General features: G+C 38.1%; 1 protein-coding gene across 1 annotated transcript in view; it reads right to left on the reverse strand.

Annotated features, from left to right (window-relative positions):
- Positions 1-4,222: 4,222 nt before the first annotated feature.
- The window catches only part of CUL4A (cullin 4A), a 41,060-nt gene continuing 18,911 nt past the window's right edge, over positions 4,223-26,371 (reverse strand). Inside the window, exons 10-20 of the mRNA XM_075525404.1 lie at positions 24,038-24,156; positions 21,193-21,385; positions 19,666-19,770; positions 17,813-17,923; positions 17,388-17,473; positions 16,254-16,361; positions 14,860-14,973; positions 13,575-13,680; positions 7,145-7,317; positions 6,115-6,267; positions 4,223-5,817 (exon numbers count right to left, since the gene is read on the reverse strand). Coding sequence (XP_075381519.1) covers positions 5,722-5,817; positions 6,115-6,267; positions 7,145-7,317; positions 13,575-13,680; positions 14,860-14,973; positions 16,254-16,361; positions 17,388-17,473; positions 17,813-17,923; positions 19,666-19,770; positions 21,193-21,385; positions 24,038-24,156 — 1,364 coding nt within the window. The 3' untranslated portion in view covers positions 4,223-5,721. The remainder of the gene's footprint in view (positions 5,818-6,114; positions 6,268-7,144; positions 7,318-13,574; positions 13,681-14,859; positions 14,974-16,253; positions 16,362-17,387; positions 17,474-17,812; positions 17,924-19,665; positions 19,771-21,192; positions 21,386-24,037; positions 24,157-26,371) is intronic.

The raw sequence follows: 26,371 nt of genomic DNA on the forward strand, positions 1-26,371 counted from the left end.
GCGGGCCCAGGGCTTCTCGGGGCCCCCTTCCTCGGGGTCAGGGCCCACCATGGGCTGAAGACAGCCATGGCGTGGCCTTGGGCGCTGCGAGCCCCAACAGGCCGGCTGCCCAGCCCTCGCCTCCGGCGCGGGTGTTTGGCAACGGGCGTGCGGAGGTTTGGGGTGTTTCTGCCACCTGCCATGCGTCCTACCCCTCTAACTCGTGTTGGGTGAGAGCCGCGAGGAACATCAGGGCCCAGGTCAGCCTTAGCAGCTCTAGGCATTTAACTGTGGTTCCCAGTGGGGAATGCAGCACGGGCACCCCTGTGTTAAAGGGGAGGAGATAGAGGAGGGTGAGAAATGGCTTCGGTGAGCAGTCAACCCCCCTGCGTTCTGTATTGCCTCCAGAATGTTTCATGCACTGAGTTTAAAGGCAGTCTGAGGTGAGTGCAGTCATCCTGCCTAGAATTAATCCAGTCCCAGCTGTATAAAAGGACTGGAAGTTAAGGATCTATTATCTCTGAAGTGATGCGTCTGTGTATACCTGTGTATACGTACAATCCAAGTATGCGTTCCAAGCCAAAACGGGGACTGCTAATGACGTGGTTGCATGGGTAAAATTAATTGCTTCTTCACATAGTTTCTGATGTTGTCTGATGTTTTTATAAACAAGAGTTTTAAGAAATCCCCTTTTTCTTGGAGATAACTAGAAAAAAAAGAGGTGAAGTTCATCTATCGACATTGTCAGATGTTAGCATAGTAACGGAGATACGGAGCCCAGGCCATTTGATCACTTTGTAATTCAATGCTCTTTCTTATCTAAGCCTGTTAAGGATATGCTTTCTTCATCTGAAACCTCAGAAGTACTTATTTTGCTACTGAAATCCTATTTCAAGTACTACTGGAAAGTGTGCCAATAGCAGGGCGCTTCTGCTTTCTCAAAATGACTGCCATGTCATCCTTCTCCTCATTACAGTGTACTCCAGATTAATCAGCTCGGAGGCAGAATCCTTTATGCTCCCAGGCTGCCTTCATCCATTTTTACTGAGAACCAGTTTGAAATGCAGTTTAGCTACTACCACCTGCTAAAGTCGAGTCCAGCTACTCTGAACTTGACCTTTCCCTGATGTTTGTCTCGGTTCACTTCCTATTTCCCCAAAACATCCTAGAAAAGTTCATTTGCTCTTCAGGGTGGCTTGGGGATCTGCATTTCTTTTTCACTGCTGTTGCTACAAACAGACATTTCTTTCTTAATGCTGCATTTTTATTTGTGCATTTTTAGAGACACAAATGTTTTATTTTAGTTTGTTTGCTTTTCCCTGCAGCACTTACAGCAATCTTTATTCTTGCCATGTATTGCCAAAAGCAGAAGTTAGTCAGGTTGAAAAAGGATATAAGGAACAGCTCTGGTCAAGTGTTTGAATGAGTCATCTGCAGAAGAGTTGAGGTTAATGGAAGTGGGACATCGGCTGTTGCCATTTTTTGATCACTGTTTTTGGAACCTGCACCAGGAGTGGAGGAAGGTCTGTGGCCTACTTGAAGTCTGCCAGAAAACAAAATAGAGAGGGAGGCCCAACATCAGGTTTAAACTTGCTGTGCAGTAGTCTGCCCCTCTACTGGAAAATGGGTAGGTAGGCATCTAGAATTGAAAAATGATAGATGCTTGGATTACTAGTAATTAATGTCAATATATAAGTTGCATGAAGCAAGAAATTGGTAAGTAAAGAACGTAAGGCTACCAGCAGAGAATGATGTCAATCTTACATGCTGTGGATCATTAGCTCACTAAGGCTTTTATAGTGGTGTAGAGACTGCACAAAGCCCAACCTCTATGTCATTGTCAGCAGAAATATTACCAGGGTGTTTGTTAGCCTGCTTTCCTCGTGAAATAAGTCTTATGCAACTGTGTTGGCCATCAGCCTCACTGCTCAATAACTTGTTGGCCAACATCCATCAAACTTGGTAACAGGTTAAGACATAAACAAACATAAAGGTCCAGCTTCTGTGAAAGCTGGTATATAGACAGCCCGGAGACCCAAATTAGTGCTGTCACTGAGGGAAATGTAGTCCATCTCCAGCCCTTACACATTTGGTTTGACAGAGCTGCTAGCCAACGAACCCGCACACGGTTCCAGATTAACCATGGTATACCTCCTGGCCCTGAAGAGCCATGGATGCAGAACGGCTGCTTATGGGGAAGAACATGGGAAATACCCACAAGATCCAGGAGCTGTTACTACAACACAAACTGTTCTGCAAAGAGCTGAGGCAGTGTACTAGCGTGGAAGACAAAGTACAGGTTGGGAATTTTTACCAGGAAAGAATTTCCACGAAACGTGACTCCGTCTTTCCTGTAGCCTTTTGCTGCATATTATCTGACTGCACTGGGTTATTTTCTTTCTGAAGAGACTTGCTAGGAATAGATAACAAGGTTATAGTAGAGAGTCCAGTCTCCCTAACACACCTGCCAAAGATCATAAACCTACAAATAGGTCTATCTGCATAACAAATCGATGCACTAAAGTCACCTGAAAGGTGTGTCATTTTTTTTTCAAAGATGCATAGCACAAAGGAAGAAAGAAGCTGCAGCAGACCAAGTGAGTTAAATTATAAACCCAGGTTCAGATAAAGGAATACAAGGGAAGCTAAAATACAGAACTAGGAAAACAGGACACAAGGAGCAGGCAGGAAGGAGGCTGTTGGTGGCTGGTAAGGAGAGCTGTAATTGCCAGACTTGGGAAGCACCTCCAAGGCAGCCATCAGCCTGCATTCTCACACTTGCTTTCCCTCAGGAAATGTTGGGGTAGATGACAGGGTGTCACATTTAGGAAAACTGCTTTTTAAATACACGTATGTCTGGATGAGGTATCTGAATGTTTAAGTTAAACCAAGTTGAATTGGAACGTTTCTAGTTAAATGGGAAGGTTTTGGTAAGATTGGAGAGCCCTTACCGGTATCCTAGATTCCTGCTGTTATTGTTGTCATTCTGTAGAAGCTGCTATACAATTTGTTCCAAGGATGCTGAATTGCCAAGATCAAGGCTTTCAAGATATCTTGAATGCAAGTGCAAATGCATCTGCATAGATGCACTACAGAGGAAATCTGTTACTTTGCTACAGCCTGATGTCTTCAGCGCTGGGTGATCGTCCAGGAAGAAATGTTTAGCAACCTCTGCCCTGTGGGCACAAATACACTCAGGGGGTGATGTGAACCAAATAGCCAACATCAAACCAACAACTGATTGAGACTGGATGCTTAGCCAATTTCTTATTGCCAGCTATCAAAAAGCAATCAAATGCAGCTCTTTTGCTATGAAGAAGTGATTACCATGCTGACTAATAAACTAACTGCTTACCTGTTTGGTTCAGCACATATGAAATCCCAGGAAGAGAAATTTCAGGAAATAAAATTAAAAATGAGGACCTGAGAAAGAGTGTCACGATCACCTGGCCTGTCTGTCTCTCCCATAGCTTTTGAACCTCTGAAGCCACTTTCAGACCAATTTGGAAGAGTACAAAAAACTCCAGAGATTGTTACATTCTCTGTAGGTTTGGGGGGTAAGGGGATGGGTGGAGATCAGCAGCTGGATAAAGGAGAAACAAAACCCACAAGCAGGAAGGCAGAACTAAGCAGAAAAACCCTCTGCAGTACTGCTGCTTGAGGGTATTTGGGGGGGATGATACAGCAGGGGACAAAGGGCATACATCGCAGAAAGACAGGCTTCATTTTTCCACTGCTCGTGGAACAAATTTTTAATTGCTATACCAGAGTAATTTGGCCAAAGAGTTCTAGTCTATGGCAATTAAGAAAAACAGCACATCTCAGCACTTTTAATCAATTAACATTACTTCATAAGGCAGAACTGTTTCAGTCATCTTCAGGATAACACCGCTGCTTTTAATCTAGTGTTTAAAACCATTGAACCGGGAGGCTGGGGTTCAGAAAGGGAAGGCAGTACACATTCACTGCTTGCTACCAGTTACTGCATACTACTGCCAACATTCTATGTGGATAAAGCTTCTGCCCGTGACGTTTCTGTGAGGCACATACACCTTTTTGTTTTAAAAGTCTAGTAAGATGGATCTGATCGGCTTCCATATGCATAGAAAGTGAATTACAAGGTGAATGGTATAATTACCACTAAAGAACAAACTGCACAAATAAACTGAAGTGCCACATTCTCACAAAGGCTAAGAAATTAATATTTAATATGCATCAAAGATTTTATTTGCATTAACTGAAGATTCAAATATTAAAATAAGTCTACATTAAATTACAATATTAAATATGTTTTAAATACAATAAACTAAATGTGTTTAGCTTCTAAACACAAAGGGAACAAAAATAATTCAGAAGAATGCAATATAATTAATGACACCAGATGACAGAACAAGGACTTTAATATGTAAATCCACAAGATGTCAACTCTTAGCAATGTTTACTTTAAGAAGAGGTGGTAGCCTTTTAATTGATGCACAAAACCCATGTTACATAAACGTAGTAAGGTATCTCTCAAGAAAATATTGCTCAGTTAAATTCTCATTTATGCCACGATCAAAACTCCTTTGGTAGCTCTTTTTCAGAATGAAACACACCAGTATGCAAATCCGGAAAATAAACAGAGTCGTCTTGTAAATATTACCACAAAAAGGTGTCTTCCTTATAGTTGCAATTATCTAACAGATCTACAATGTCTTTCATTCTTTAATTCAAATCAACTTACATATATACAATATGTAACAAAGTACTCACAAAATCCTTAGTCTTTCAAGACAAAAAACTATGCTTTCACAATATCGAGACCTTAAAAGTATTTAAAAAAAAAAGTTTTTGTTTTTTAAAGTGGAGCACGCTGTACAGTAGGTTCCCTGTATGTTATCTGAAAGGCAAAACTAAATGTTACGGCAATTACATAAACAGTGATAAACACCAGTTGCCCTAAAATGAGGTAGGGCCTCTTTGACTCAGATCTAGTCTTTGCCACCCAAGACAGCAGAAGTAGTAATAAAATAATAATCCATATTTTAGCTAAATAATCCAACAACTCACTACACACATGAACGCAGTTGTCCTCTTGGCACTTCAAGGATCTCACTTCAAAACCTGATTTATCCAAACCAGACTGAAGTTTATAATCATTTGAAAGAAAATTAATTGAACACAAGTTTAAGGGTTTTCATGGTGCATAATTTCAAAAATTCAGTGTATTTCAACAACACCGCTTGTACACAAGTGTTCATCAATTAAGGATTTTTAAAAAGTTACCCAAGTTGTCACTGTAGCTAAAGAATGCAGCATATAGGGTCTTTATAGATGCAGTTAGGAACACATAAATGAAGAAACCAGACTTGCATCCATCACAGAAGTATTTCTCACACAGGTAATTTTACCTTTCCATCCAACTTCAATGACAGTGTTAAACAAAACTGTAAAACTAAATTTTGAAGAACCCACGAGAACAAAAGAGTAGCTAAAAAAAATGAAAATATGACATTTAAAATTTGTAAGGACTCTTGACCAGGATGGTCAATTAACATGTCATTTTGCTTCTCTTCCACAGCAGTGCATGCAGCTGGTTGAATAATATACATCAACCTGAAATCTGCTAAAAGGAAAGTCTGGAACAGCATAGGTATTCGGTGTCCTGAAGATATATGTGGATGATTTTGGTTTTTATTTTTTGGGTTTGGGTTGGTTTTCTTTTTTTTTTTTTTTTTTTTAAGTAAAAGTATTTCCCCTCCATTATGCAACATAGTGGTACTGATTGGGGTTGTCTTTGTCTCTCTCCATATAGTCTCTGTCAATGAGAGATTCAATCCTCTTTTTCAAGTCTCCAGGCTACAAGAAAAGGTGAGATTAGTAAAACAGTTAAAAATATATTTGCATTTGTGTTACATTTTAAAAAATAGGATTGCTAATAGCTACATAAGAAAATGCGCCATAGTCAATATCTAAATATAATTTCCTACTGATACTCTGGCTTATTGCTGTTCACACACTCATTTTAATACCTTAATCTTTGGATTTGATTCAGACATATTTCACATTTCTTACTCTTATGGACCAGCTGAATGGAAAAATATATTACATATTTTTAGATAATCCTAGGATGGTTTGAAAAACAAAATCAGTTACCTTTACGGGAAATTTCAGTTGATTATACAATTCAGAAACAAGGAGATTATGACCAAGAGTCTTTCTCATCTTCATTATTCGTACAATAGCAGCATCAATCTGATATTGCCTGTCTTGAAATACTCTTTCAGTTGTGCTGACCTGTTCCTCGACCTAAAGAACAATACAACACCACAAATCATATCAACTTTTTTGCTATTTTTTTATCAATTATATTTCTGTAGTTACCCTTTCCAATGAAATGAAACTCATGTATTCTTATTCCTCTTTGAGACAGATGCATGCATTACTGCATGCTAAGAACTAAGCGATTCTGAAGTGATTCTTGCTAAAGCAAGCCAAAGATAAAATTAAGGATAATGTAAAGAGAAAACATAACGTATGCCTTATTTAAAATCTATTTGATAAATTAAACTAAATCTTAAAAACTCACTTCAGATTTTTGAGAGAACACATAATAGTTTGACAGCCCAAATACAGTAGTCTCCTGTATCAAACTGCTCAACTCCAATTTGACTTTTAGCGATTTTAATATGCAAAGGTGAAAAGGAAACAATTCAATGTTAATTAAAACATGTCACCTTGTGTCAAGAATTGGGATTCAAGTACAGCAAAGACATCCACTGCAAAAACAGGGACAACCCTGACTGTAATAACTCTCTTACCCACTAAATAAAGAAAATAAGTGACATTGTGACATACGATTCATGAGTTCAGTATAGTACCAACACTTCAGCCATACCATGAAAATTTCTAAGATGGACTGAAACATCTACAAAGTCCTATCAGTTTAATATATAGGCATTTAAATTTGCAAGCACAGGAAGGAACTCAAGTTGTTTTGATTTCAGTGAGTTTTAAAATCTTTATTGCCTCTGCGAGTCATCCTGACTACCAAAAAAATTAAATACTTGTTTCCTTTCTCCATATGCAAAAACTATGAGAGGAAATGCAGAGATTCTGTCTCTCCGTGTGGGACGTGGATAAACAGTTAACATAAACAGAATGAATGCAAAAAATAAATACATACTGTTTCTTTCATTTGGATTTGGTTGATCTTTATTCTAAACAATTTATGCTTGAAATCACCATTAAAGATGAATTTATCTCCATCTTCTACATCCTTGCCCTTTGGATTTTTAATCAATACTCGTGCTTTTCCACAAGCTAAAGACTGCAAGGTTCTTCTTAATTCACTGTCCTCTGTGAAGCAGTTGAACGTATGGGAGAAAGCAAAACAAAACATTAATGTGAAGAGTTTCATGTGATTAATCTAGAAAGAAGATGTTTTGTGAGAAGCAGAGCTGACAGTTATTATAGTCACAAACTTCCCCCACGACAGGAAAGTAGTAGCGACAAGTGGGCGAGGAAAATTTTATCTAGTAAGATTTAAAGCTAAAAGCATTGGAACAAGTGGATAAAATGAAGTCTAAAACATTCTAATAATTATGTTGCAAAGTCTTGTATCAAGATTTTGCATTAAAACAACCTCTGCAGTCTCTAGAATACTTTTATTCACAATATAAAATTACCACCAAATGTGTTGGATCTCCTGAACAGAGTTTTAGTCTAAAAATTGAAAGAAAGGTTTTGCAATCTAGTGCTGAAGTGCAGTGCAGCCGAGTAAAAGATTATTATTTCTAAAACACTTTAACTTTCACACAGAGTGACCTTTTTCCTTTTTTTAAACTTCCATCTGTTCTGTGATTACTAAAAAAACCTTTAAACCACATTGACTAAACAAGCATTTACAATGTTTCATACTTTTTGGGTGTTTCACCTTTAGTAAATGCAGATTGTTGAGTTGTGTTTTTGTCCAAACACATGGATGCTGTTAAAAACACTCAGTATACTCTGGAGCTTTGCTTCTGCCTTGCATGCTAAGTCGCAGGTTACAGTATGCCAAAGAAAAGGAATCTGCAATTGCCTGTCAATCACTGAAGTAAAAGTAAACACTACAGCTCCTAGAGGCTTTCTTGATAATGAGAAAGGCAGGTAAAAACGCAGAGTCTATTTGGACAACACATCTCAAAGAAGCATGGTTACCAAAGAGAAGGTAACCATTCTTTCTCCGAGTGACAGTTTATGCATTTTCTAACTGCAGTAATGTACCGGAGACAGTCTCATCTCTTTAAAGAGACTGGCGATAATTTATTGTAACCATGACTGGAAAACACAAGTTCCAACTAGGCCAGTTAATGCAGATGAAGACAGTGATATCCCAAAGGGACAGAAATCCACATCATGTTTGGTTTGGGGTTTGGTTTTTTTTTTTTTCCCTAGTACTGTGGTAATTGCCTATGAGGTACTCTTCTACTTAGCATGAGGAAAATTCATAATAGTATGCCTTTTTGACCCCCCAAAGTATATGTATTTTGTGTTAGATGGCAATGGAATATAGAGGTACAATAGACAAAGTTGGAAATGCATGTAGAGACCTGTTGCCTGAACTGTTTCAATACCCTGGGGTTTGATATCCAGATACCCCCTTACTTTAAGTGCAAGATGTTTACAAAACTAACTTGTAATACTGTAAATGCAACAATGTAGCGAATACTGAAGCTGCATAAATGCATAAGTGTCTGGACAGCAGGACCACAGAATATATCATATTCACCTCTGTACAATATATATAGAGTAGATAATGAATGTATGAAAGATGTATTAAAGAACTGGAACTCTGGCTGTGGCCCTATCCTGTCAGGTGCAGCACTGAACACAAATTGCTAGGTTTTATTTTGTGAAAGCACTTGCTTAAGCAACTGAAAGGTTTAAGTCATACTATCTTACTGGTTTCTGCCATACTGACTGGTCATTTCTTTATATTAACTGCAGTATGACTCTTGAGTGAAACAAATAAGTGTTTACCTGACTGGCACTATATTCTGCTGTAGTCAGCAGGGAGCTGGGGAGACATGACCAATAGACCTGATGAACTCCCATGGAAGCACTGCTAAAGCTGCTTCAACAGGAGAAGAAAGAGTACCAAATTGCCAAACAACTGGAAAAATAACACTGGAAAATCCCAAATGCTTCACACCTTATTCCAGTACGTTATTCATGATGCTTATATAGTAAGAGGTCCACAGGAACACATTAAATATCCAGAATGTAACTTACGATCACTTTTACAGTGTTCTCAAAAAATCAATGTACATGCAAGAAATTGGGGCCTCACTCAATTTGAGTTGATTTGACGTTTGAGAATTAGCGCTTTAAGGCCTGCTATTGATCTTAGGCAGCCAACTCACTTTCAGTTGAGAACAACTACATTATATGTTGTATTGGATCAAAATGTCTGACTTACCCAACATGGGTTCTTTGACTTGGCTAGTAACAAATGGAGAAGCTAAAAGATCCCTGAATTCTTGTGAGGGCTAGTGAATTCACTATTCACTGTCTCTAAGCCATTCACAATTCTACAGACTATTGTATTTGCTCCTTTTCACCTTTCTCCAAACTATCATGCCCCAAGTTTGAGAGATGAACTCTCCATCCTCTGCATGGGAACCGTTCGATACCATCCATATTTATTCATCTTTCTTTGTCCTTATCTAATTCTATTATACACCTTTAGAGATGGGCTATCCTGAAATTTATGAAGTATCCAAACACAAGCACACAAAGCACAATGATGCTTTCTGCTTTGTTCTCAGTAACTTCCCCAGAAGTTACCAGTATGCTTCTTGCCCTTCCGATCACTGATGAACTTTCAGTTGATGTTTTCAGGGGACACAATGACTGCACAACTTCATTCCTGAGCAGTCATATCTAGGAAAGCCAATCTCTGAAGTGTGGTTAAGGTTATTTCCCCACTACAGACATCCTGATATTCATCAACACTGGATGCAATTTGATGTCCTAAGTGTTCAACAGTGTGAGATGCTTTTTAAACTTTTTTAGGAGTTTCAGATTTGAAATTCCGAAGGAATTGGCATCAAATTCTGTCACATCAGTATTCATCATCTTCATATCTTTAATGACTATGTTGAGTAATACCTGGGGATTCCAAATAGGAGCTTCCTTTCACTGTGAAAGCTACCCATTCATTTCTATCTGTTGTTTTCTGTCTTTGAATCAATTATTCACCCCTAAGAGGAACTTCCCTCTTAAGCCATGAAAACTTAGTTTATTTTAGAGCTTGTGAGGAGGTCTTATCAAGAACTTTTTAAAACCCAAGTGTACAATTATGATTGTGCATATGCTTGCTGACTCCCTCAAAGAACTTGAAAGGGAAATTATGCATCGCATAAATCATGCTGGCTCTTCCCTAATATACACTTATCCATGACCCTACCAGTTCTGTTCTTCCCAATACAGACCTGCTACCCTGCAGTAATCTGCAGAACTACTCCATGAACTTAAAAAATAAATAAAAAAATTAGCATTGCTCTTTTCACTTGCCATTCTTATCGCACCAAGGCCCACTTAAATTATAAACTATTTTCCAGTATTTATATTGGGAAGTTCCTGTAAAGCTTCTGGATGAACACTACCAGTTGGTGGTGGTCTAATTTACTGTCTGATTCACTGATCTGTTCTAAACCCTTTACTGACACTTCAACTTGCACAATTTTATTCTGCCCTATGGCATGGGTCTGGCTGGCTGCACTCTTCTGCAGTTAACACCAATGTGCGAAGACTGGGTAACACCTCATAATAGGGTCTCAACATAATTACATGTTAGTTAAATAAAAACTGCACAAGGCTTCCACTACCCCCTAGAACAAGCTGGCACACGTGAAACACCCAAGTAAAGGAAGCGGTTAGATGCAATCCTTCAGAATTAAGAAGTTCTGTATCCCTTTCAGTGTTCAGTTTAGAACTGAAGAACAGGCACCCTGGCTCAGAAGGTCCATCTAGCCCAGCATCCTGCCTCTGGCAGCGGCCACAAGCAGGTGAGCATAGGGCAGCATAAGAGCAAAGCTAATGCAACTCCACCCTTCCCTGCTTTTCCTCCTCTCCTCATCTTACTGTTCTCTAAGTCTCCAATGACTTAGGGCTCAGAGACTTCCTTAGCCAGAGGTGGTTTCTATGCATTGAGAAATCTTCAGTGCTTTGCTCTTCCCTGAACCTGTCTCCTTGAATGCTGTAAACTTCCAGCTTTTATAACATGCTGTTTAGTTTTTGTTTTATTGCCCTCTAGCTTTTATTTTTGAGTAAGAAAAATCCCTATTCACCAATTTCTATTTACCTTTTGGTCTATTTAGTTTAGTCCTAACATTTAGCTAATTCCTTCTAAAGAAGCTGTCCCATGTCTTCCATCTTTATTCCCGTTCTGTCAACTCTTCTTGGACCTACTATGTTATTTTGAGATGGTGGAGGGAGAAGCCTAACAAACCCTGCAGACTTTCTAAAACATTTTAGTGTGCCAGCAGCTTCGCTCCCTTTGAATTTAAATGGAGCCCATCCTTCTTGTACAGGTTCCCCCTGTTTCAAAGACTTTCCTGCTTCCAAATAAATCTAGACCCTCTTCCATACGTCATTTTTTCAAGCATACATTGCAATTCTGCTTGCCTAGCTCTGCATGTGGTGTTTAGAACGTTTAGAAATGGTTTCTATGGCAACCCTAATGCCCAGGTTTTGCCCTCCAGGATTTCTACCATGTCCTATGTTATTTGTATCCATGAGCCAGGACCTCTGGTTCATCCAGATCAGTCTCTGAGAGTCTGGCCGTCAGGACCTCTGCCCTTAGTGGTCAGTTCACCAAGCAGCTGCATCACAAATTCAGCTGCTTTTGCTAATAACTGAACCTCTGTTCTTTTCTGCTTCTATCAGGGATACCAGCCTTCAGCAGGGTACCAATGAGCGAAAGGATCATCCATGTAGCAGGAGGCAGGAAGGGTGCAGTGTGGGACCTATTTCCAAGACAATTTCTGGCCACAACGAGTTTCCTCTCCTTTAGAAGTTAGGGAGACGGCTAGATGGGAATGGGACCTCTCTCAAGCAGCTCCAAATGCCTCGTGTAGGTAGAGCCTGGGAAGACAGAGATTTTATGTCATCCATCCTGGCCCCACGGGAACCCCATGGACCATGAACTGTCCTCACTACCTGCATTCCTACACTAGTTTCCCATAGGGGAGAGAAACACTCTCTCCCCTATGGGAAACACTCCCATAGGGGAGAGACGTGGCACTAGGTGCAATGACATAACAAGATATAGATAGCTCCCAACTATCAATCAGTTCTATCCAGCTGCCTTAAAAACAGTCTACTGAAATCCTTTTTATTGTGCTATAATGGAATGGATTTCCATGCAGCAGATTTTATCTGTTGCTGTCAGGCAGCCAGAATGTAAGCTCCAAGGTACAGCAATACAAGATGAGAAAGCAGGATCTGCATCAGGCTTGTGTGGACTTATGTTTGTCCTGTAACCATTGTACTCTGACCTAGTGAGCCTCTCTGGACGATCCTGATGCTTATCATTCACACTGGCATGAGTTTTCTTCAGCTCCCTTAGCATTAATGCAGTGGATGACAAAGCAACCCGAAGCTTCGAGGCTGAGAAGTTGGAGCACCTGGGCTGCACTGCCTTCTGCAATGCATCATTCTGCCACAGGGATTCTTGATATGCCCATTTTACAGTACTTTAGTAAATATATTTACAATATTTTAGTATTTGTGTATGTTTATACACAAATACTTTTTCAGCAGTTGCTGTATTGGGTTGATCTTAAGATTCAATATGTGGAGGGCTACTGGGTATGACCTGCTGGCTGATGCAGAAGTTCCAGAGAGTAAAGAGATGACAGCATTACCTTTTTTAATGCCAATGGCTGTAACTATTTCAAGGAAGTGTAAAAATTCGAAAGAAATCACCCAAGAGCATAAGAACACAGAAGGTAGATACTGCAGATGGTTAAAAAGAAAAACTATACTTTTCCCCAGTTTTCTTTGTCCTTTCTGCCTTCAGCTTTCAAGTGCAGAGGGAGACAGCTACCAAGTATACGCCCTACAGGACACTGCTCTTAACAAATCAGACCTATTGTAAATGGGGCACTGCAGCAACAATAATGGAAAACAGGTGGGCAAGCTCTCAGAACAGTTCAATTTAAAATACTCTCTTGAATCACCCCAAAATGACAGTATTCTACAACAGATCATTTTCAAAATATAATATTTGAAACTGTAATGGAACAAAAATCTGTACACACAGCAGTCTTTATCACCTCCTGAATTTTAAGAATTGCAGTGATACATTGTGTAAGTCTAACAGGTTGTTAGTAGTACCATACGCTACACAGCTCTTACTATTAATTTTGTGAAGCATCTATTTTATCTACACTAGGAAGTACCAGCAGTGTGTTTTCCTCATCTCTTTTGATGTCTATATGCTATTGGCTCATAAAGTTTGTCCTAATGATTGTGGCAAATTTCTTAAAATTAGGCCTTTACATACCAAATCATAATTGGCAATCACTCGATGAATAAATTTAAGAATAGAAAAGTATTCTTCCTACCTACTCCAGTGGCCATTTTAATTTCTTCAAAACTGAATTCATCTCCTTCATTAAACATAAGCAACACTAATGTCTGAAAGAGCGATACTTGAAATTCTTTCTTTCCCTAAAAAAAGAAATATCAAATAATTAGAAGTAATATTCAGAGCATTTTCTACTGTCTGACAAGTTACAGAAGCTATATATTCTTTTTTCTAGTTCTAGAAGAAATGTGCATTTTAGAATGCCTAGCACACCGAAGAATCTGCCTGAATGCAGTATTGAGGAAACAAGATATTTTTAAAAACTTTTTTTGCTCCTCTAACAGTAGCAATGCAGCACACAGCAGAAGCTCATTAGAATGGGCTTGTATTTACTTCTCATCATTTACTTCATTTTAATTACAATACATGAAATTCTGGCTTTGCCGCCATCAATAGGGAATCTCTTCATACTTCACCCAAGTTTCCTTTTATAGACATGAGTAAACTAATACAAAAGAATTCTTGGCGTTGGATCAAATACGAAAGAAACAAAAGATAATTTTGGTTTACTATGATACAGAGTGACAGTGTTATCAGTAGCAGAATGTTTGTACAAACAGGCAATGAAACGGAAATAACTCAAACTCTTCAGACAGCTGTAAACACTTCTGTCAGTCGACAACTACAAACCTATTCCATCTTACTGTTACATAATGCCTAAACCTCTAAGTTTCATATTCACAATGAGTTCGTAGAAGAGTTCAATTTCTTTTTTTTGGTCTTTGCTCTGGCTCAGTTAAGCTGTGTTATTAGCAAGATATTCCATGAGATAAAACAAAACCACATTAAGAAACAATGTGGTTATTTAAGACTTAAGTAATTCAACAAGCATTTAATTTTTAACCACAATCATTACATCAGTAACACTCTTCAGTCTCTTTTTGCATCAGTGAAGCATTCTAAAAGCGTCACCAGTATTTCCATGACCAAAACAATTCCATATTAAAAAGATGCTGCGTTTTTTTTCCTTTCATTAATTTCCTGCTTTATTACAACTTACTTTATTTGAATGAGCAACAATTCCTATCAAACAAATACAAATGTTACCAAAAGATATCACATTGTTGTCTTCTGTTAGCTAGGTAGTATTTCAGTTTAATTATAAAAAGCCTACCTTCTATACAAAATAACAGTATTGAATTGTGATTGTTTCTCCACAAAAATGTTACTACCTTTATAAAAAACTACAATACACGACTAGATTCCAAATACTTTACTTAAATTTTATCCCAACAGGCTAAGCATTAAAGAAGCAAACTTACTTCCTTAAATTCTGCCTTTAGGACAGCATGCCCTAAAGTGGTCTGCCACTGAAGCTTTCGACCACTGTGCTTTCCCAGGTAAAAGGTTTTAAATACCTCTTGAAGCTTTATCATCTGTAAAGCAAATGGAGAAAAGTTTATTAGTGTTATACCAGTGCAGTGATGCCAGATGATTTCACACATGTCATTTCTTTGGTTCTCCTCAACACTGTTTCATAATAAGCATTTTTGTGTGAAAACCTAAATCCAAAGAGCAAGATTCTGCTCTCAAGTACACTGGTACTATTATGCACAAAAGAAAGCCTCAATTCAAGTACCGCTTTTAAGTCCCCCCCTCCCTTTTTTGGTCTGTTTGTTTGTTTGTTTTAAATAAAAGTAAAATAAACCCCCTGTAAAGGGTTTTAAACCTCAAAAATAAATACTGGTTTGAATCTGACCAAGAAACCACAGGACAAAAAGCATACATCTCACACCTATACACTGACTATTACCATCTCCTCCCAAGTTCTTCCTTTAGTTTGTCCCATGCAGATGGAAGTCTGATTCCAGTACTTTATACCCTTTTATTTCCAAGTAAGGGGTTTTTACCCCTCCATTTTTGTGACGTGTTGCTCAGGTTGGATCCTTCCGAAGTTGTTTGCTATTGAAGAAAAGATGCCGCAGGAGCAAGAGCACAAAAGCTTCCACATCATCTGAACTGAATGGGGAACCTTGCTACCACCTTTGGCCTCTGAAGTGCTTCCCACATTTCAGATCAAGCAAGGTTATCGCAGGAAATAGTGTTATCCCACAAGCCAGGTAAAAAACGTCACACTTGTGGGATAACAATAGGACTCCAAATACATATTTCTACTTAAATCGCTACTGATAGGAGCTTTGCAAAAATCTCTCAACTTGGAAGCAATCTTTTTTCAGGCAAATGCCATTTAAATGCAGGGGCTAGTTTTGTGAGACACATTGCAGGGAACAGAGGAAGGATCTTGCAGAAAAAAAAGAATGTGCAGTAATATAACTGTTGGCTAGATCAAAATGCCTAACCAATATAATTATATTGACTAAATTAAGGTAAACTGTCCAGTTTTAAACTTTTAAGTGCTTGACTCCAATGTTAAATAGGACACTGATTTTAATACTAATTTTAGATTATTGTTATTATTATTATTATTATTATTATTAAAAAGGTGAAAAAACATATTAGGTTAAACCATCACCGCAAAAAAGTAGATTTTATCCACTATGTTTTATTTTTTGCAATTTTGGAATCTTTAAAATGAGATAAACCTCTTAAATATCCAGCAGAAAAAAACATTAAATGAAAGCATTAGTTCACCCAATGATAGTGATTATGATTCCACTCCATAAAGTGCATTTAGAAGGAGAATTCAAACACTAACCTCTGAATTTAAGTGGACTTCCATAGGTGTGTAAGTTGGCCAATACCCCATAGTCAATATATTTACTGTCAGATCTATATTTCCTGGGTCACTTTGGTTCTGCATATACTAAAATACAAGACACAAAGAATCATTCAAGTATAGTGTTTGCATGCTAAATTAGAAAATATATACACTTAAATTAGAAATTTAAACTTGGTACAATAACAATAAATTTCTACAGGCCACATCCTTGGTTAGACATGCTTTACCATGATTTTGAGTTTCATGACTATTTATTGCTCCCGTCCCCAGTTCAAAGCACAGCAAGTGGTTGGAAGTAAAAAGAAAAGTACAACGTGCCTTTAAATATCCTAGACCACTGTCTTTACAGGGTATTAAGGTCAAAGGAACTTCAATCACACACAAATAAAGCAAAATAAAAGCTTTTGATCAGAAGCCAGGGCAAAAACTTAAGATAGAAAGGATCCCCTGGGACTTCCACACGTCTGTTAGACCACACATTTTCTTATAATTTGAGCATAGCGTCAGTCAAGCCAGGCTGCAAAGTCTGGGACAGAAAAGTCACTAGAGTATTTTATTACAGGAGCAGGTGTCCTGGGTCAGATCTCTTCCCCAGTGTCCTGTCTTCAATAAGGCCCCAAAACAGGTATCCAGGGAGAAGTGCAATAACAGGGTGAGCATACACAGTATTTCCTCCAAGCATTCCCTCGGTCACCAACAGGTTGGAAGCTTTGGGGCTGAGACATACATGGTTTCCGAGCACTTAGCAACCTTCAGGGAGTTTCTCTGGTGTGCGTCATTCACAAAGAATTCATGAGAGCAGCAACAGTTTACAGAATGAAGGGGTATGGACTTTAAGGGATGTCAGACAACTAAATTACTATGTGGTATTTAGACTGTAATTTACTTAAAAAGGAATAAAATAAAACTGTAAAATAAGATTATCTCTGAATAGATATACAATAAATAAATTCAATTCCATAAATAGAACTATAAATAGACTCTGTTACTATGATCAGGACCTGTTCAAAAGCTGTTTCATTTTATTTCAGCTTAATCCAAGGTATAACACCATTAAGTGCTTCCCCATCACTACTGAAGATTTAGCTCACAAACAGAAGCTAAATGTACCTGCTTAAACTGAACCATGACATCTTTTGACAGTTCCATGTCCTTGAACATGCCCTCCAGTTTGCTGGTAAAAGCAGCGCCACATTCTGTCACATGAATTAAAGCAAAGATCCCATGATTACAAAGAAGCGCAGAACAAGCAATGAAGGTTTAACCTGAGACAGCTGAGCCAGATTTGCCAGGGTCCAGAGCACCCACAACTAGGTACATGTTTTAAGGATTTTGCTCCTCTCTAGGTACATTAAATGAACCAGTCACATATCTAAGAGGTCAGCCCAATAGTTCCCACTGAGCACAATGAAAGCTGTGATATGCTCAGCTATTACTTAAAATCTGGCTCGTCACTTCTTAAAGCATGAGAAAATAAGGATTCCAATTTACATGCCAAAAAGTAATAAAAATTTAACATATCTGAAGGTGCCTACCATGTTTAAGCTTTGACAGCATGGACTTCTCAGCATCTACTGATGCACTTTTCCCAACCAGTAGTCTTTTGGCCAAGTCTTTCTTATAAAATGCCTCAAACACATCTTTACCTGCACGAAAATTGAAACAAAAATAAAATACAACTGACATCATACATTTTATTTGTATCATTGCACTTCAGGTTTGTGACACAAGCCTTTCTCATGACGTGCTGATCAACAGAACAATATTCACTACGCAACAGCGAAGAAAAATATGTAGACAACTTGTTCTTTTTATATTTTAATTATTTTCTTAACATATTTTGCAAAATTTTCACTTCTTTCTTTTTTTCCGCAGGAACATGGGCTGCCTTGTATTTCTCACTGGATCAGCTACAAATCACATGAAATTATTCTGGGGTCCAGAAGAACATTCTCCCTCAAGTGGTCTGATTTATTAAAATTGAAAAAAGAAAAAGTGTTCCTATGTATCAAAGAAATAATCTTTAAAAGCCTGTGGTGAAAAAAAATTGACGTAAGTCTTCTCACTTGGTTTGCCAATAGCCTTTTGAAACAAAGAAGTCATACAGGCACCCACAAACTTTCACACCTTAAACCAGAGCTTCCGCAAATCTTTTCTATTGATAGTGCAAAGATATCAGCAAGTTCTTTCACTTTTAAGAGAAGAAATTCACTGTAACTCAAGGCACTATTTGCGCTGACTACAGTAGCCCCTCCTAATTCCTCGCAAACACCTTCCAATGTAGCAATTCCTCTCATACTCTTCCTTCTTCATCCTGCCCTCTGGTGAAGTGCTGTTTCATGAAACAGTATCAAGATGCTATCAAAAAGCCCAATGCCCAGAACCTAACTACTAATTATCATCTGCTCTTACACTTACACTAGATAGCTCTTACACACTAGGTAGCTCAAAATGAATTTGCACTTTTAGCCCAGTACTACAAGAAATATTAAGAGAAAAAGAGTTGATCAAAGTTTCAGATTAACAGAAGTTAATCTCTTCGGCTGACAAGTTGCCAGTGATACTGTTTTCATTCACCAGTCATATTACTTTATGACTAGTTTCTTGTCTGCTTTCCCATTATATTGTACTTGTTTTGGATTTTATGAGGAAAGAACCCCATGGAAAGAACCCCACAGATCTCAGAACAAACTAATACAGAATTGGGTAGTTCCTGCTTATTCCACCCCAGCCCAGCATACACATCCCACTTCCCTCAAACCAGTGACCATGCATCTCTGTTAGACTCAACCACGTATTTTTTCTGATACTCAACCTAGCAAAAAAAAAAATTCTCCTAACACATTAGGAGCACAGGGTTTTGCTCACATAGGGACATACATTAGGGAAGTGCATTTCAAAGGCAGTAAAACACAGCAATAACATTTTCTCCCATCATTCTGAGCCCTCCTCTGTGTTCATTCTCAGCCACAATGAGAAGAGACAAGTCATTAGTTGCTGGGTTTTCATGTACTTTGCACCTATGACATACTGAGGTGGCCAGGGAAGAGAAAATCTGTACTAACCTTTCTGTTCCCTGTCATTAGACGAGAGGTAGTGGTTACAGATATGGTTAATTTATGTGAAAAAAACTTCCACCAACAGCTCTAACTCTTAGGTCTCCACTCACAGACTGTAAAAGGTCTGTAATTTGCCAGTCTCCATAGAACAAGTTTGTCCTCCCTGGTGTATTTATTGTGCTCCTTCAGATGTAAGGCAACCTGAATTTAAGACCAAGTCGAGCAGAAGTTCATGCTAAAAAAGATCTCTTACATTCAGAGGAATGCAATTCTGCTAGTAGCACGGAAAACAGTTTTAATTGCATCAACTGTGAACCGGTATTTCTTACCATGAATGAATCTAAATATGATCATGATTTTATCAAGGATTCTTTCCAGCTCTTCATCTGTTGCTTCTTTATTACCAGCTCTTAACTTGGAATCCACATATTTTGCTACAAATAAATAAAACAGTTTAACAGCTTTAAAAAAAAAATCTAAAATAACCAACTTGTCTCCCACTTGAAATACTACTATATGTTAAATGTTACTATATGTTAAGATTTAGGATAAGTGTTAAATTTTCTGTTTTCCCTTTTTCCATCCCTATGGTCAGTGGAATGATAGAGCCCTACTGTACTACTGCCATAATGGAAAAATATCACAAAAAGGAACCATCCAAGAAAAAAAAATGAATACAGTATAATCATTAAAATTAACGGATTAGAAATTCCCACATTTTGTGTTATAGTCATAGCAAGCACATTACTTGTTGAAGGACAATGTTTTGAAAGTGTACAATGCATATGAATGTATTTTATGAGAAACAGAAACAAACAACACAAAGAGGACTATATTTTTGTAGACCTTTGTCCCTCGTGCTCCTGGGTAGGAGCACACCAAAATTTAAACAGAAGCAATGCTTTCAAGTTAGTAGCTTCAGAATGCCAGAAATAAGGTTAAGCCATGAGTTTAGCTAAGTATTTATTAAGCCACATTAGTATCCTTATAAAACCGTCTGCGTAAGAAGGAACCCTTTGCAGGAGCTGAAACACCACAGTTCACAAATGACAGCAGTCCGTATCATGCCTTTAACCTGTATCACCAGGTTGTACAATTTGTCCTATATAAAGCTGGTTTTAGAAGGAAGCCACAAAATACCTTGAATAAAGGCAAAAGAATGTACAGAGGAAAAACAAACAAGCAAGGAGCGGGATCTTCTCCTGGTGTAAAATGCCACGGCTCCAGTTTTGCTGCAGGCAAAACAGTCAGAACAGCTTTTGCCAGATCAGGGATAAACCCAATAATAGTATTTTTTAAGATGTTTTTATTATTTTTCCCCTTAAGGAGCACTAGTTCCCCCTTCAAGGTAATAAAATTTTTTTCTCTATTAAAACTCCTTGTACCCGAAGGCTTTAAAATTGTTCTCCCAACTTCAGCCTTCAAGGCAGATAGATGGGCTGTACTTAGTCCTTTCTGAGAGATCCATAACATCCAAAAAACTCCTCTACTACCAATTAAAAACAGTTCCCTTTTTTTTGCACAGCTACTCTTCCCCCTAACCATTTAACTCCACTCGTAGCATCAGCATTACGCTATCTGAGCAGTTGTTAGCACCAGGCACCGTGCAGGAAGCAGAGCGCAGGGACAGCAGAAGTTGGCATGCTCCGTCAGGACACTGCGTGCACGCCTAACAGCACACCCAAGCTTTTTGAACCCGCAACGCTCCCAGGTTAACTTTTGCCTCTTATCCCAAAACCAAGTCTCCTAAAGGAGAATGCATACTGCGTCACTATTGCACTAGCACACTCAGCAGCATTATCTTATCATGCTTTCTATAGATCTTTGAAATATTTTACAGAAAAATATTTGTGTACCTATCAATTCTGCAGGCTTATTTGGTCTCTTGTTGATAAATGTTTCAAAGGACTCCTTCATCAAGTTTATAAATTTTTCATTTTTCTGAAAGCACACTTCTATGATATGGTCCACTTTATCCTTAAAATCTAGTAGCTCTTGCACCATATCCTTGTCTTTTTCAGGATTAACCACTATTGTTGTCCCAAAGTTCTGCAAAACAAACACTTTTGATAATAAAATACTTTAGAGCACTACCTATCTCCCCCAACAGACACATTCACCCTTATAAAATTTATCATTAGAAAGAATATTTTTTTTTACAGAGCTACTTCTGTGACTTCAAGTTTTCAAAAAATGAGATGCATTGAAATTTAAAATAAAAACCCAGACACACATTAATGGATTTCAAACATTAGTGTTTGATTTAAAGATTATATACATTTAAGACAAAAGCTAAAAAAAAAAAAACAACCAAAACAAAAACCAAAGAAACAAACCACAGTAGACATGACTGTATGATGTGCAAGTTTACAGTTAGATACAGAACTACATGATTCATGCAAAAGAAATTATATGGAAACTGCCTCAGAAATGTTAAGTGTAATGGGAAACTTTGCACTATTTTTCTTAAATCCACTACAGAGCTCTATTGGTGGAACAGGTGGGAAAAATTCAACCACTGTTCATCACTCCAAGATTTCTCTTTCAGCAAGGGCTTAAAAGCAAAAAAACCTAGCTGACTTGCAATAAAACAAAGCTTTCCCATTCGCAAAAAGCAGCCACAGACTTGACTTTCTTTTCTTGTTCCTACATTTATTATCTTAAAGTTAGAGATACAATACCATTTGCCTAGTGAACCAAAATATCCTGTAAGGGAGGATTTTAAACTATTGGACAATTTCCAATTGCTTAGTAACACTGATCAGCACCCTAGACAGAGCGACCAGTCCAAGGTGAGAAAGAGGAACATCTGCGCAGTAACAGCAGAACAGTATTCAGTCGGTGTATTTTCATCAACTGAAGTATGTCAGCCACAACAACAGTCAAAGACAGATGGGGAAATCCCTCTCAAACCTCAGAATTTCCACTTCAATATCTAATTATGCACTGATCTTTCATTAAGATCTTCCTCAAGTAACATTTCAGAGTGAAGCAAGACAAACACAAGGCTGCCCAAGGTCCTTATATTCAATATGTATATCACAGAATCACAGAATGGTTTGGGTTGGAAGGGACCTCTGAAGATCATCTAGTCCATCATACCTTACACTTAGCACAATTTCCCCTTATTAACACAGCATTTGGACATTTCACAGTCTCTACCAGTTACATTCATAAATTGCAGGCCATTCCCTCCATTCTGCAGATGGCAAACCGAGATACAGAAAGCTAAGTGGCACCTCTGAAATCATAAAAAGGTGACTACAGCAGAGCACAGACCTTCACCCCAGTAATTTGGCACACCCTCCGTGCTTTTTCTTACACTGGCTCACAAGATAAAAGTTAAGTTCCTGAAGCCTCACTTTAATGCATTCCGTCATACAGAATGTTTGAAAGGAGGAGATTTACTGACACTATAGAAAATGGTTTCTAGCTTTTTGAGTCTGTAAAAAAAGTTCTTAAAAACAAAGCCATAAAAGGTCTGATTCTGTGAGACATAAGGTATGATAAGCCAACTTGACAACTTGCTGCTGTGAAAGGAGACGTTCTGGTCCTCCCTCCCTTATTTCCCTACCTGTCCCGAACTCCTGCTTCTTTCCTTGGGGCAGCACCACGACTTTTCTGTAAGCCTCTTTATCTTACTAAACCTGGCATAAAACTGACCTTGCCCAGGTACTGTGTTAAAACAGAGCACAAAAGAGTCTATAGAGTGGCAAGGCAGCACAAGGATTAAGTCAGGAGCATTATCTGGGAGCAAGGAAGAAGAAAGGTATTCCTTCTTGGCCAAGGCAAGCTGTTCAATTGGCCCAGCTGCCTATGGATCCACGGACTGCACATGGGGACACCGGACGACACCCTGTGAAGCAAACTCCACCTCGGTTCTGGGGGCAGAGGGGAGACTATGTCTCACATGTGTGGGCTGGGCACTGGTGCGCCATGCAGAACTCAAGACATGGGTGTGCAGGAAAGGCACCTCTGGAATGAACTGATGTTGTGCACTTAGTCCTGAAGGTTGATGAATACACGGGCAATTTAGGAGAGAACTACCAGATTGGGAATTATCAGCTCTGGAGAGAAGTATCTTCTGTGAAGCCTTCCTCCTTTCATCTTGCAAGAGCACTAGAGCGCAAGTTCTCTGGGGCAGCGTACTACATGCATATTACACCTAGCAAAACAAACCTGAAGCATCTAAATATGACTTTGATGATGGACTATTTTCAAGAGGAGTATTCTGTTCAAAATAGCTTAAACATTCATCAGGATTGCTCTAGGTTGGTTACACGTAGCACTTCGAACCTGCAGTAGAGTAGCTACATTCTGATGTTCCACTGACTTTGCAGATATGTAAATAGTTGAGTGTATTTGTAGCAAAACACAACATGTAGTACAATCCAGCATATTCTAAACACATGTGCATGTGGCTCTATTTAAAAGCCAAACAAACCAAAATAACTTCTTGTATAATGTTCAAACCTATAAGGAAAGCAATTTCCAAGCAGAAATTTAAAACCAAAACTTAGGTGTTGCTGTTTCTCATCATGTCACTGTTACTGGGGGGGGAAGCATTAACAGCCCTCCCCGTATTTGCTTAAAACGTAATTTTGATGCGTATGCCTACATGATATTATTCTTGGTTTTGATAGAAAAAAAATATATGCTAACAGCATAAATTTTGACACTAGTAAGAGATCTTTGAAATACCTTGATGTATTCACTCCAATGCTGCAAAAGGATCTGCTGCCCACCTTTTACCCTGCTGAACAGCTGGTATGTCTGGGTCAAATCTGATATTCTATTTTCATCGAGCAGGTTATCAAGTCCTAAAAAAATAAAATTAGAAAAAAGCAAATTTGAACACAGTTGAATAAATACAGTTAGAAATATATTAGAAAAATCTCTGTGAAATACATCAAAAGACAAGTATGAACTTTTTAAGACTAATTCTGAAAGCGAGTGATATGTTCAGGGTTAACATGTCCCCCTGTTTAAACTGGCTGAAATGATTCATGGTATAATATTTTCAAACTATGTCAACTGAAGTATTTTCCCAACAAGGTGTTGACTGTAAGCCTTTTGCAGAACATTTACGAACAGTGCTTGATTTGAAGGGTACAGTTTTATCAAGAGATATCATAGAACCTCCAAAGACTGTCAGAAAACAGTAAGCTAAGTAAACTGCCCCAAATTTAAAGATAAATACTTAGCAAGATTTTTTTCTGTGGAGCATGGTGACCCACCTTTTTAGATTAAGAACGTGCTATGAATCAATTCACTCTACATGAGACTAGACCTTGGACTAATGAATAGAGAAGTGAAGCTCAAGGCAAAACATGAAGCATAATAACTACATACACATTTTTACATTTGAAATATGATGATTATAGTCCCGGTGTAATCAGAGATACATTGTCTGGTGTTGGTGACAGAGGCTTTAGTAATATGGGAGGGTAGCATCAAAGATTTATGACATTTTGTAAAATCCAAAGAGCTTGATGTTACACAGGTTGACAATTCATATCATCAGTGTAGCTGACACTGTACAACTGTCCTACTTCACAAAATATACTTCATTAATTCCAATTTTTAAATGGTATTAGATAACAAAGGATTTTCAATCACTACTGAATTATCCCATTTCTACTATATTCTTCATCTTAAAAATACTTTCACTGTGTATTATAACTTACTTGTTCAGAAAAGCAACCAATATTCAAGAATCATGTCAGGTAAACTTTTGCATGATATTTTGAGATTTCCTAAACTTTGAGATATGCCTAAACTTTTGAGATATCAGAAGAATGGACATACTTTAAAAGTATGTAAGACGACAGATTACAAAGTCTTGAATACATGCGACTGGTGTTCTTTTGGCACTGAACAGGGAATTAAGAAATGCCCATTCCATCACATCCAAGCATCACCTCCTATTCATTTAGAGACACCAATACCCTAACTGCTTTATTATAACCTGGATTATAAAGATTAACCTTCCCTCTTCCTCTGGCATATGAGCTGTGTGACTGAAATAATTATTTTCTCACATACTTGACAAATGAAAAAAGACATCTAGGAAAGGCCTCTGAGACAAGGCTTCACACAACTTCCAGAAAGCACTACCACAGCCTTGGAAAAACTTATTATACTCACAATGAAAAAAACCACCAATATCTAGTCAATGGCAGTTGTAATAATAAAAGAAAAAAAGCTTCTTATACATACCCTGCATCTGTATGCTCCTTCCCCCCCTGTATCAAACTGACTACATTGCATAACTTCTCCTAAGGAACAAAACCTACAAAAGGCAGTATCTTCTTCTACTTGCACTATAGGAATACTAGGATGTTATAAGGAAATTACAATGTGCCCTGGATCAAATTAACGCAGAAATTTATGTAAGTCAAGTGATGTTAGACTTACTTCTTTTTTTTCCCTTTTTTTTTTTTAAGTGCAGACGTAGAATGCAAAAGCTGATCCAACAATACTACAGTCCAAAAATGTAGTAACTAGAAAAATGTACAAATCTCTCCATATTTACATGAATGGTACATATACATTATAACCCAAGAAAAAGTTCAGGTTAAAACAAGACCACATACTTTCAGGTTAAGCTAACTGATAAACCAATGTGTGACTGGAAAAGTTACTTAAAAATAATACTTGAATTAAAGAGCAAGCAAAATTGACATATATCAACAAAAACCTAATTACTCTTACCTTCTGTTTATGATAAGCTTAAGAATAGCTAAAATGGAGTGACCACGCTTATTTTTAAAAATGTACTGAAAACTGAAATAACCTATTCCCAGAGTACTTCAAAGAACACTGTGAACATATGTCTGTCTTTGAAGGGGATGAAGCAAGAAGTGAAAGGGGTATGTGTAACAACCTGAAAGTATTAACAAACATGGATGGAACTTGAAGACACGAGGCTACCAGGAACATCTGTTTTGCAACAGCAAAGGAAACAAAGATGTAAGGACAATTTGCTAGAAGATCTAAAACCTAAAATACAGCTACTGCAAGAAAAGGAAAGGA

This window comes from Mycteria americana, chromosome 1, assembly GCF_035582795.1.
Source record: "Mycteria americana isolate JAX WOST 10 ecotype Jacksonville Zoo and Gardens chromosome 1, USCA_MyAme_1.0, whole genome shotgun sequence".
Classification (NCBI taxonomy): Eukaryota; Metazoa; Chordata; class Aves; order Ciconiiformes; family Ciconiidae; genus Mycteria; species Mycteria americana.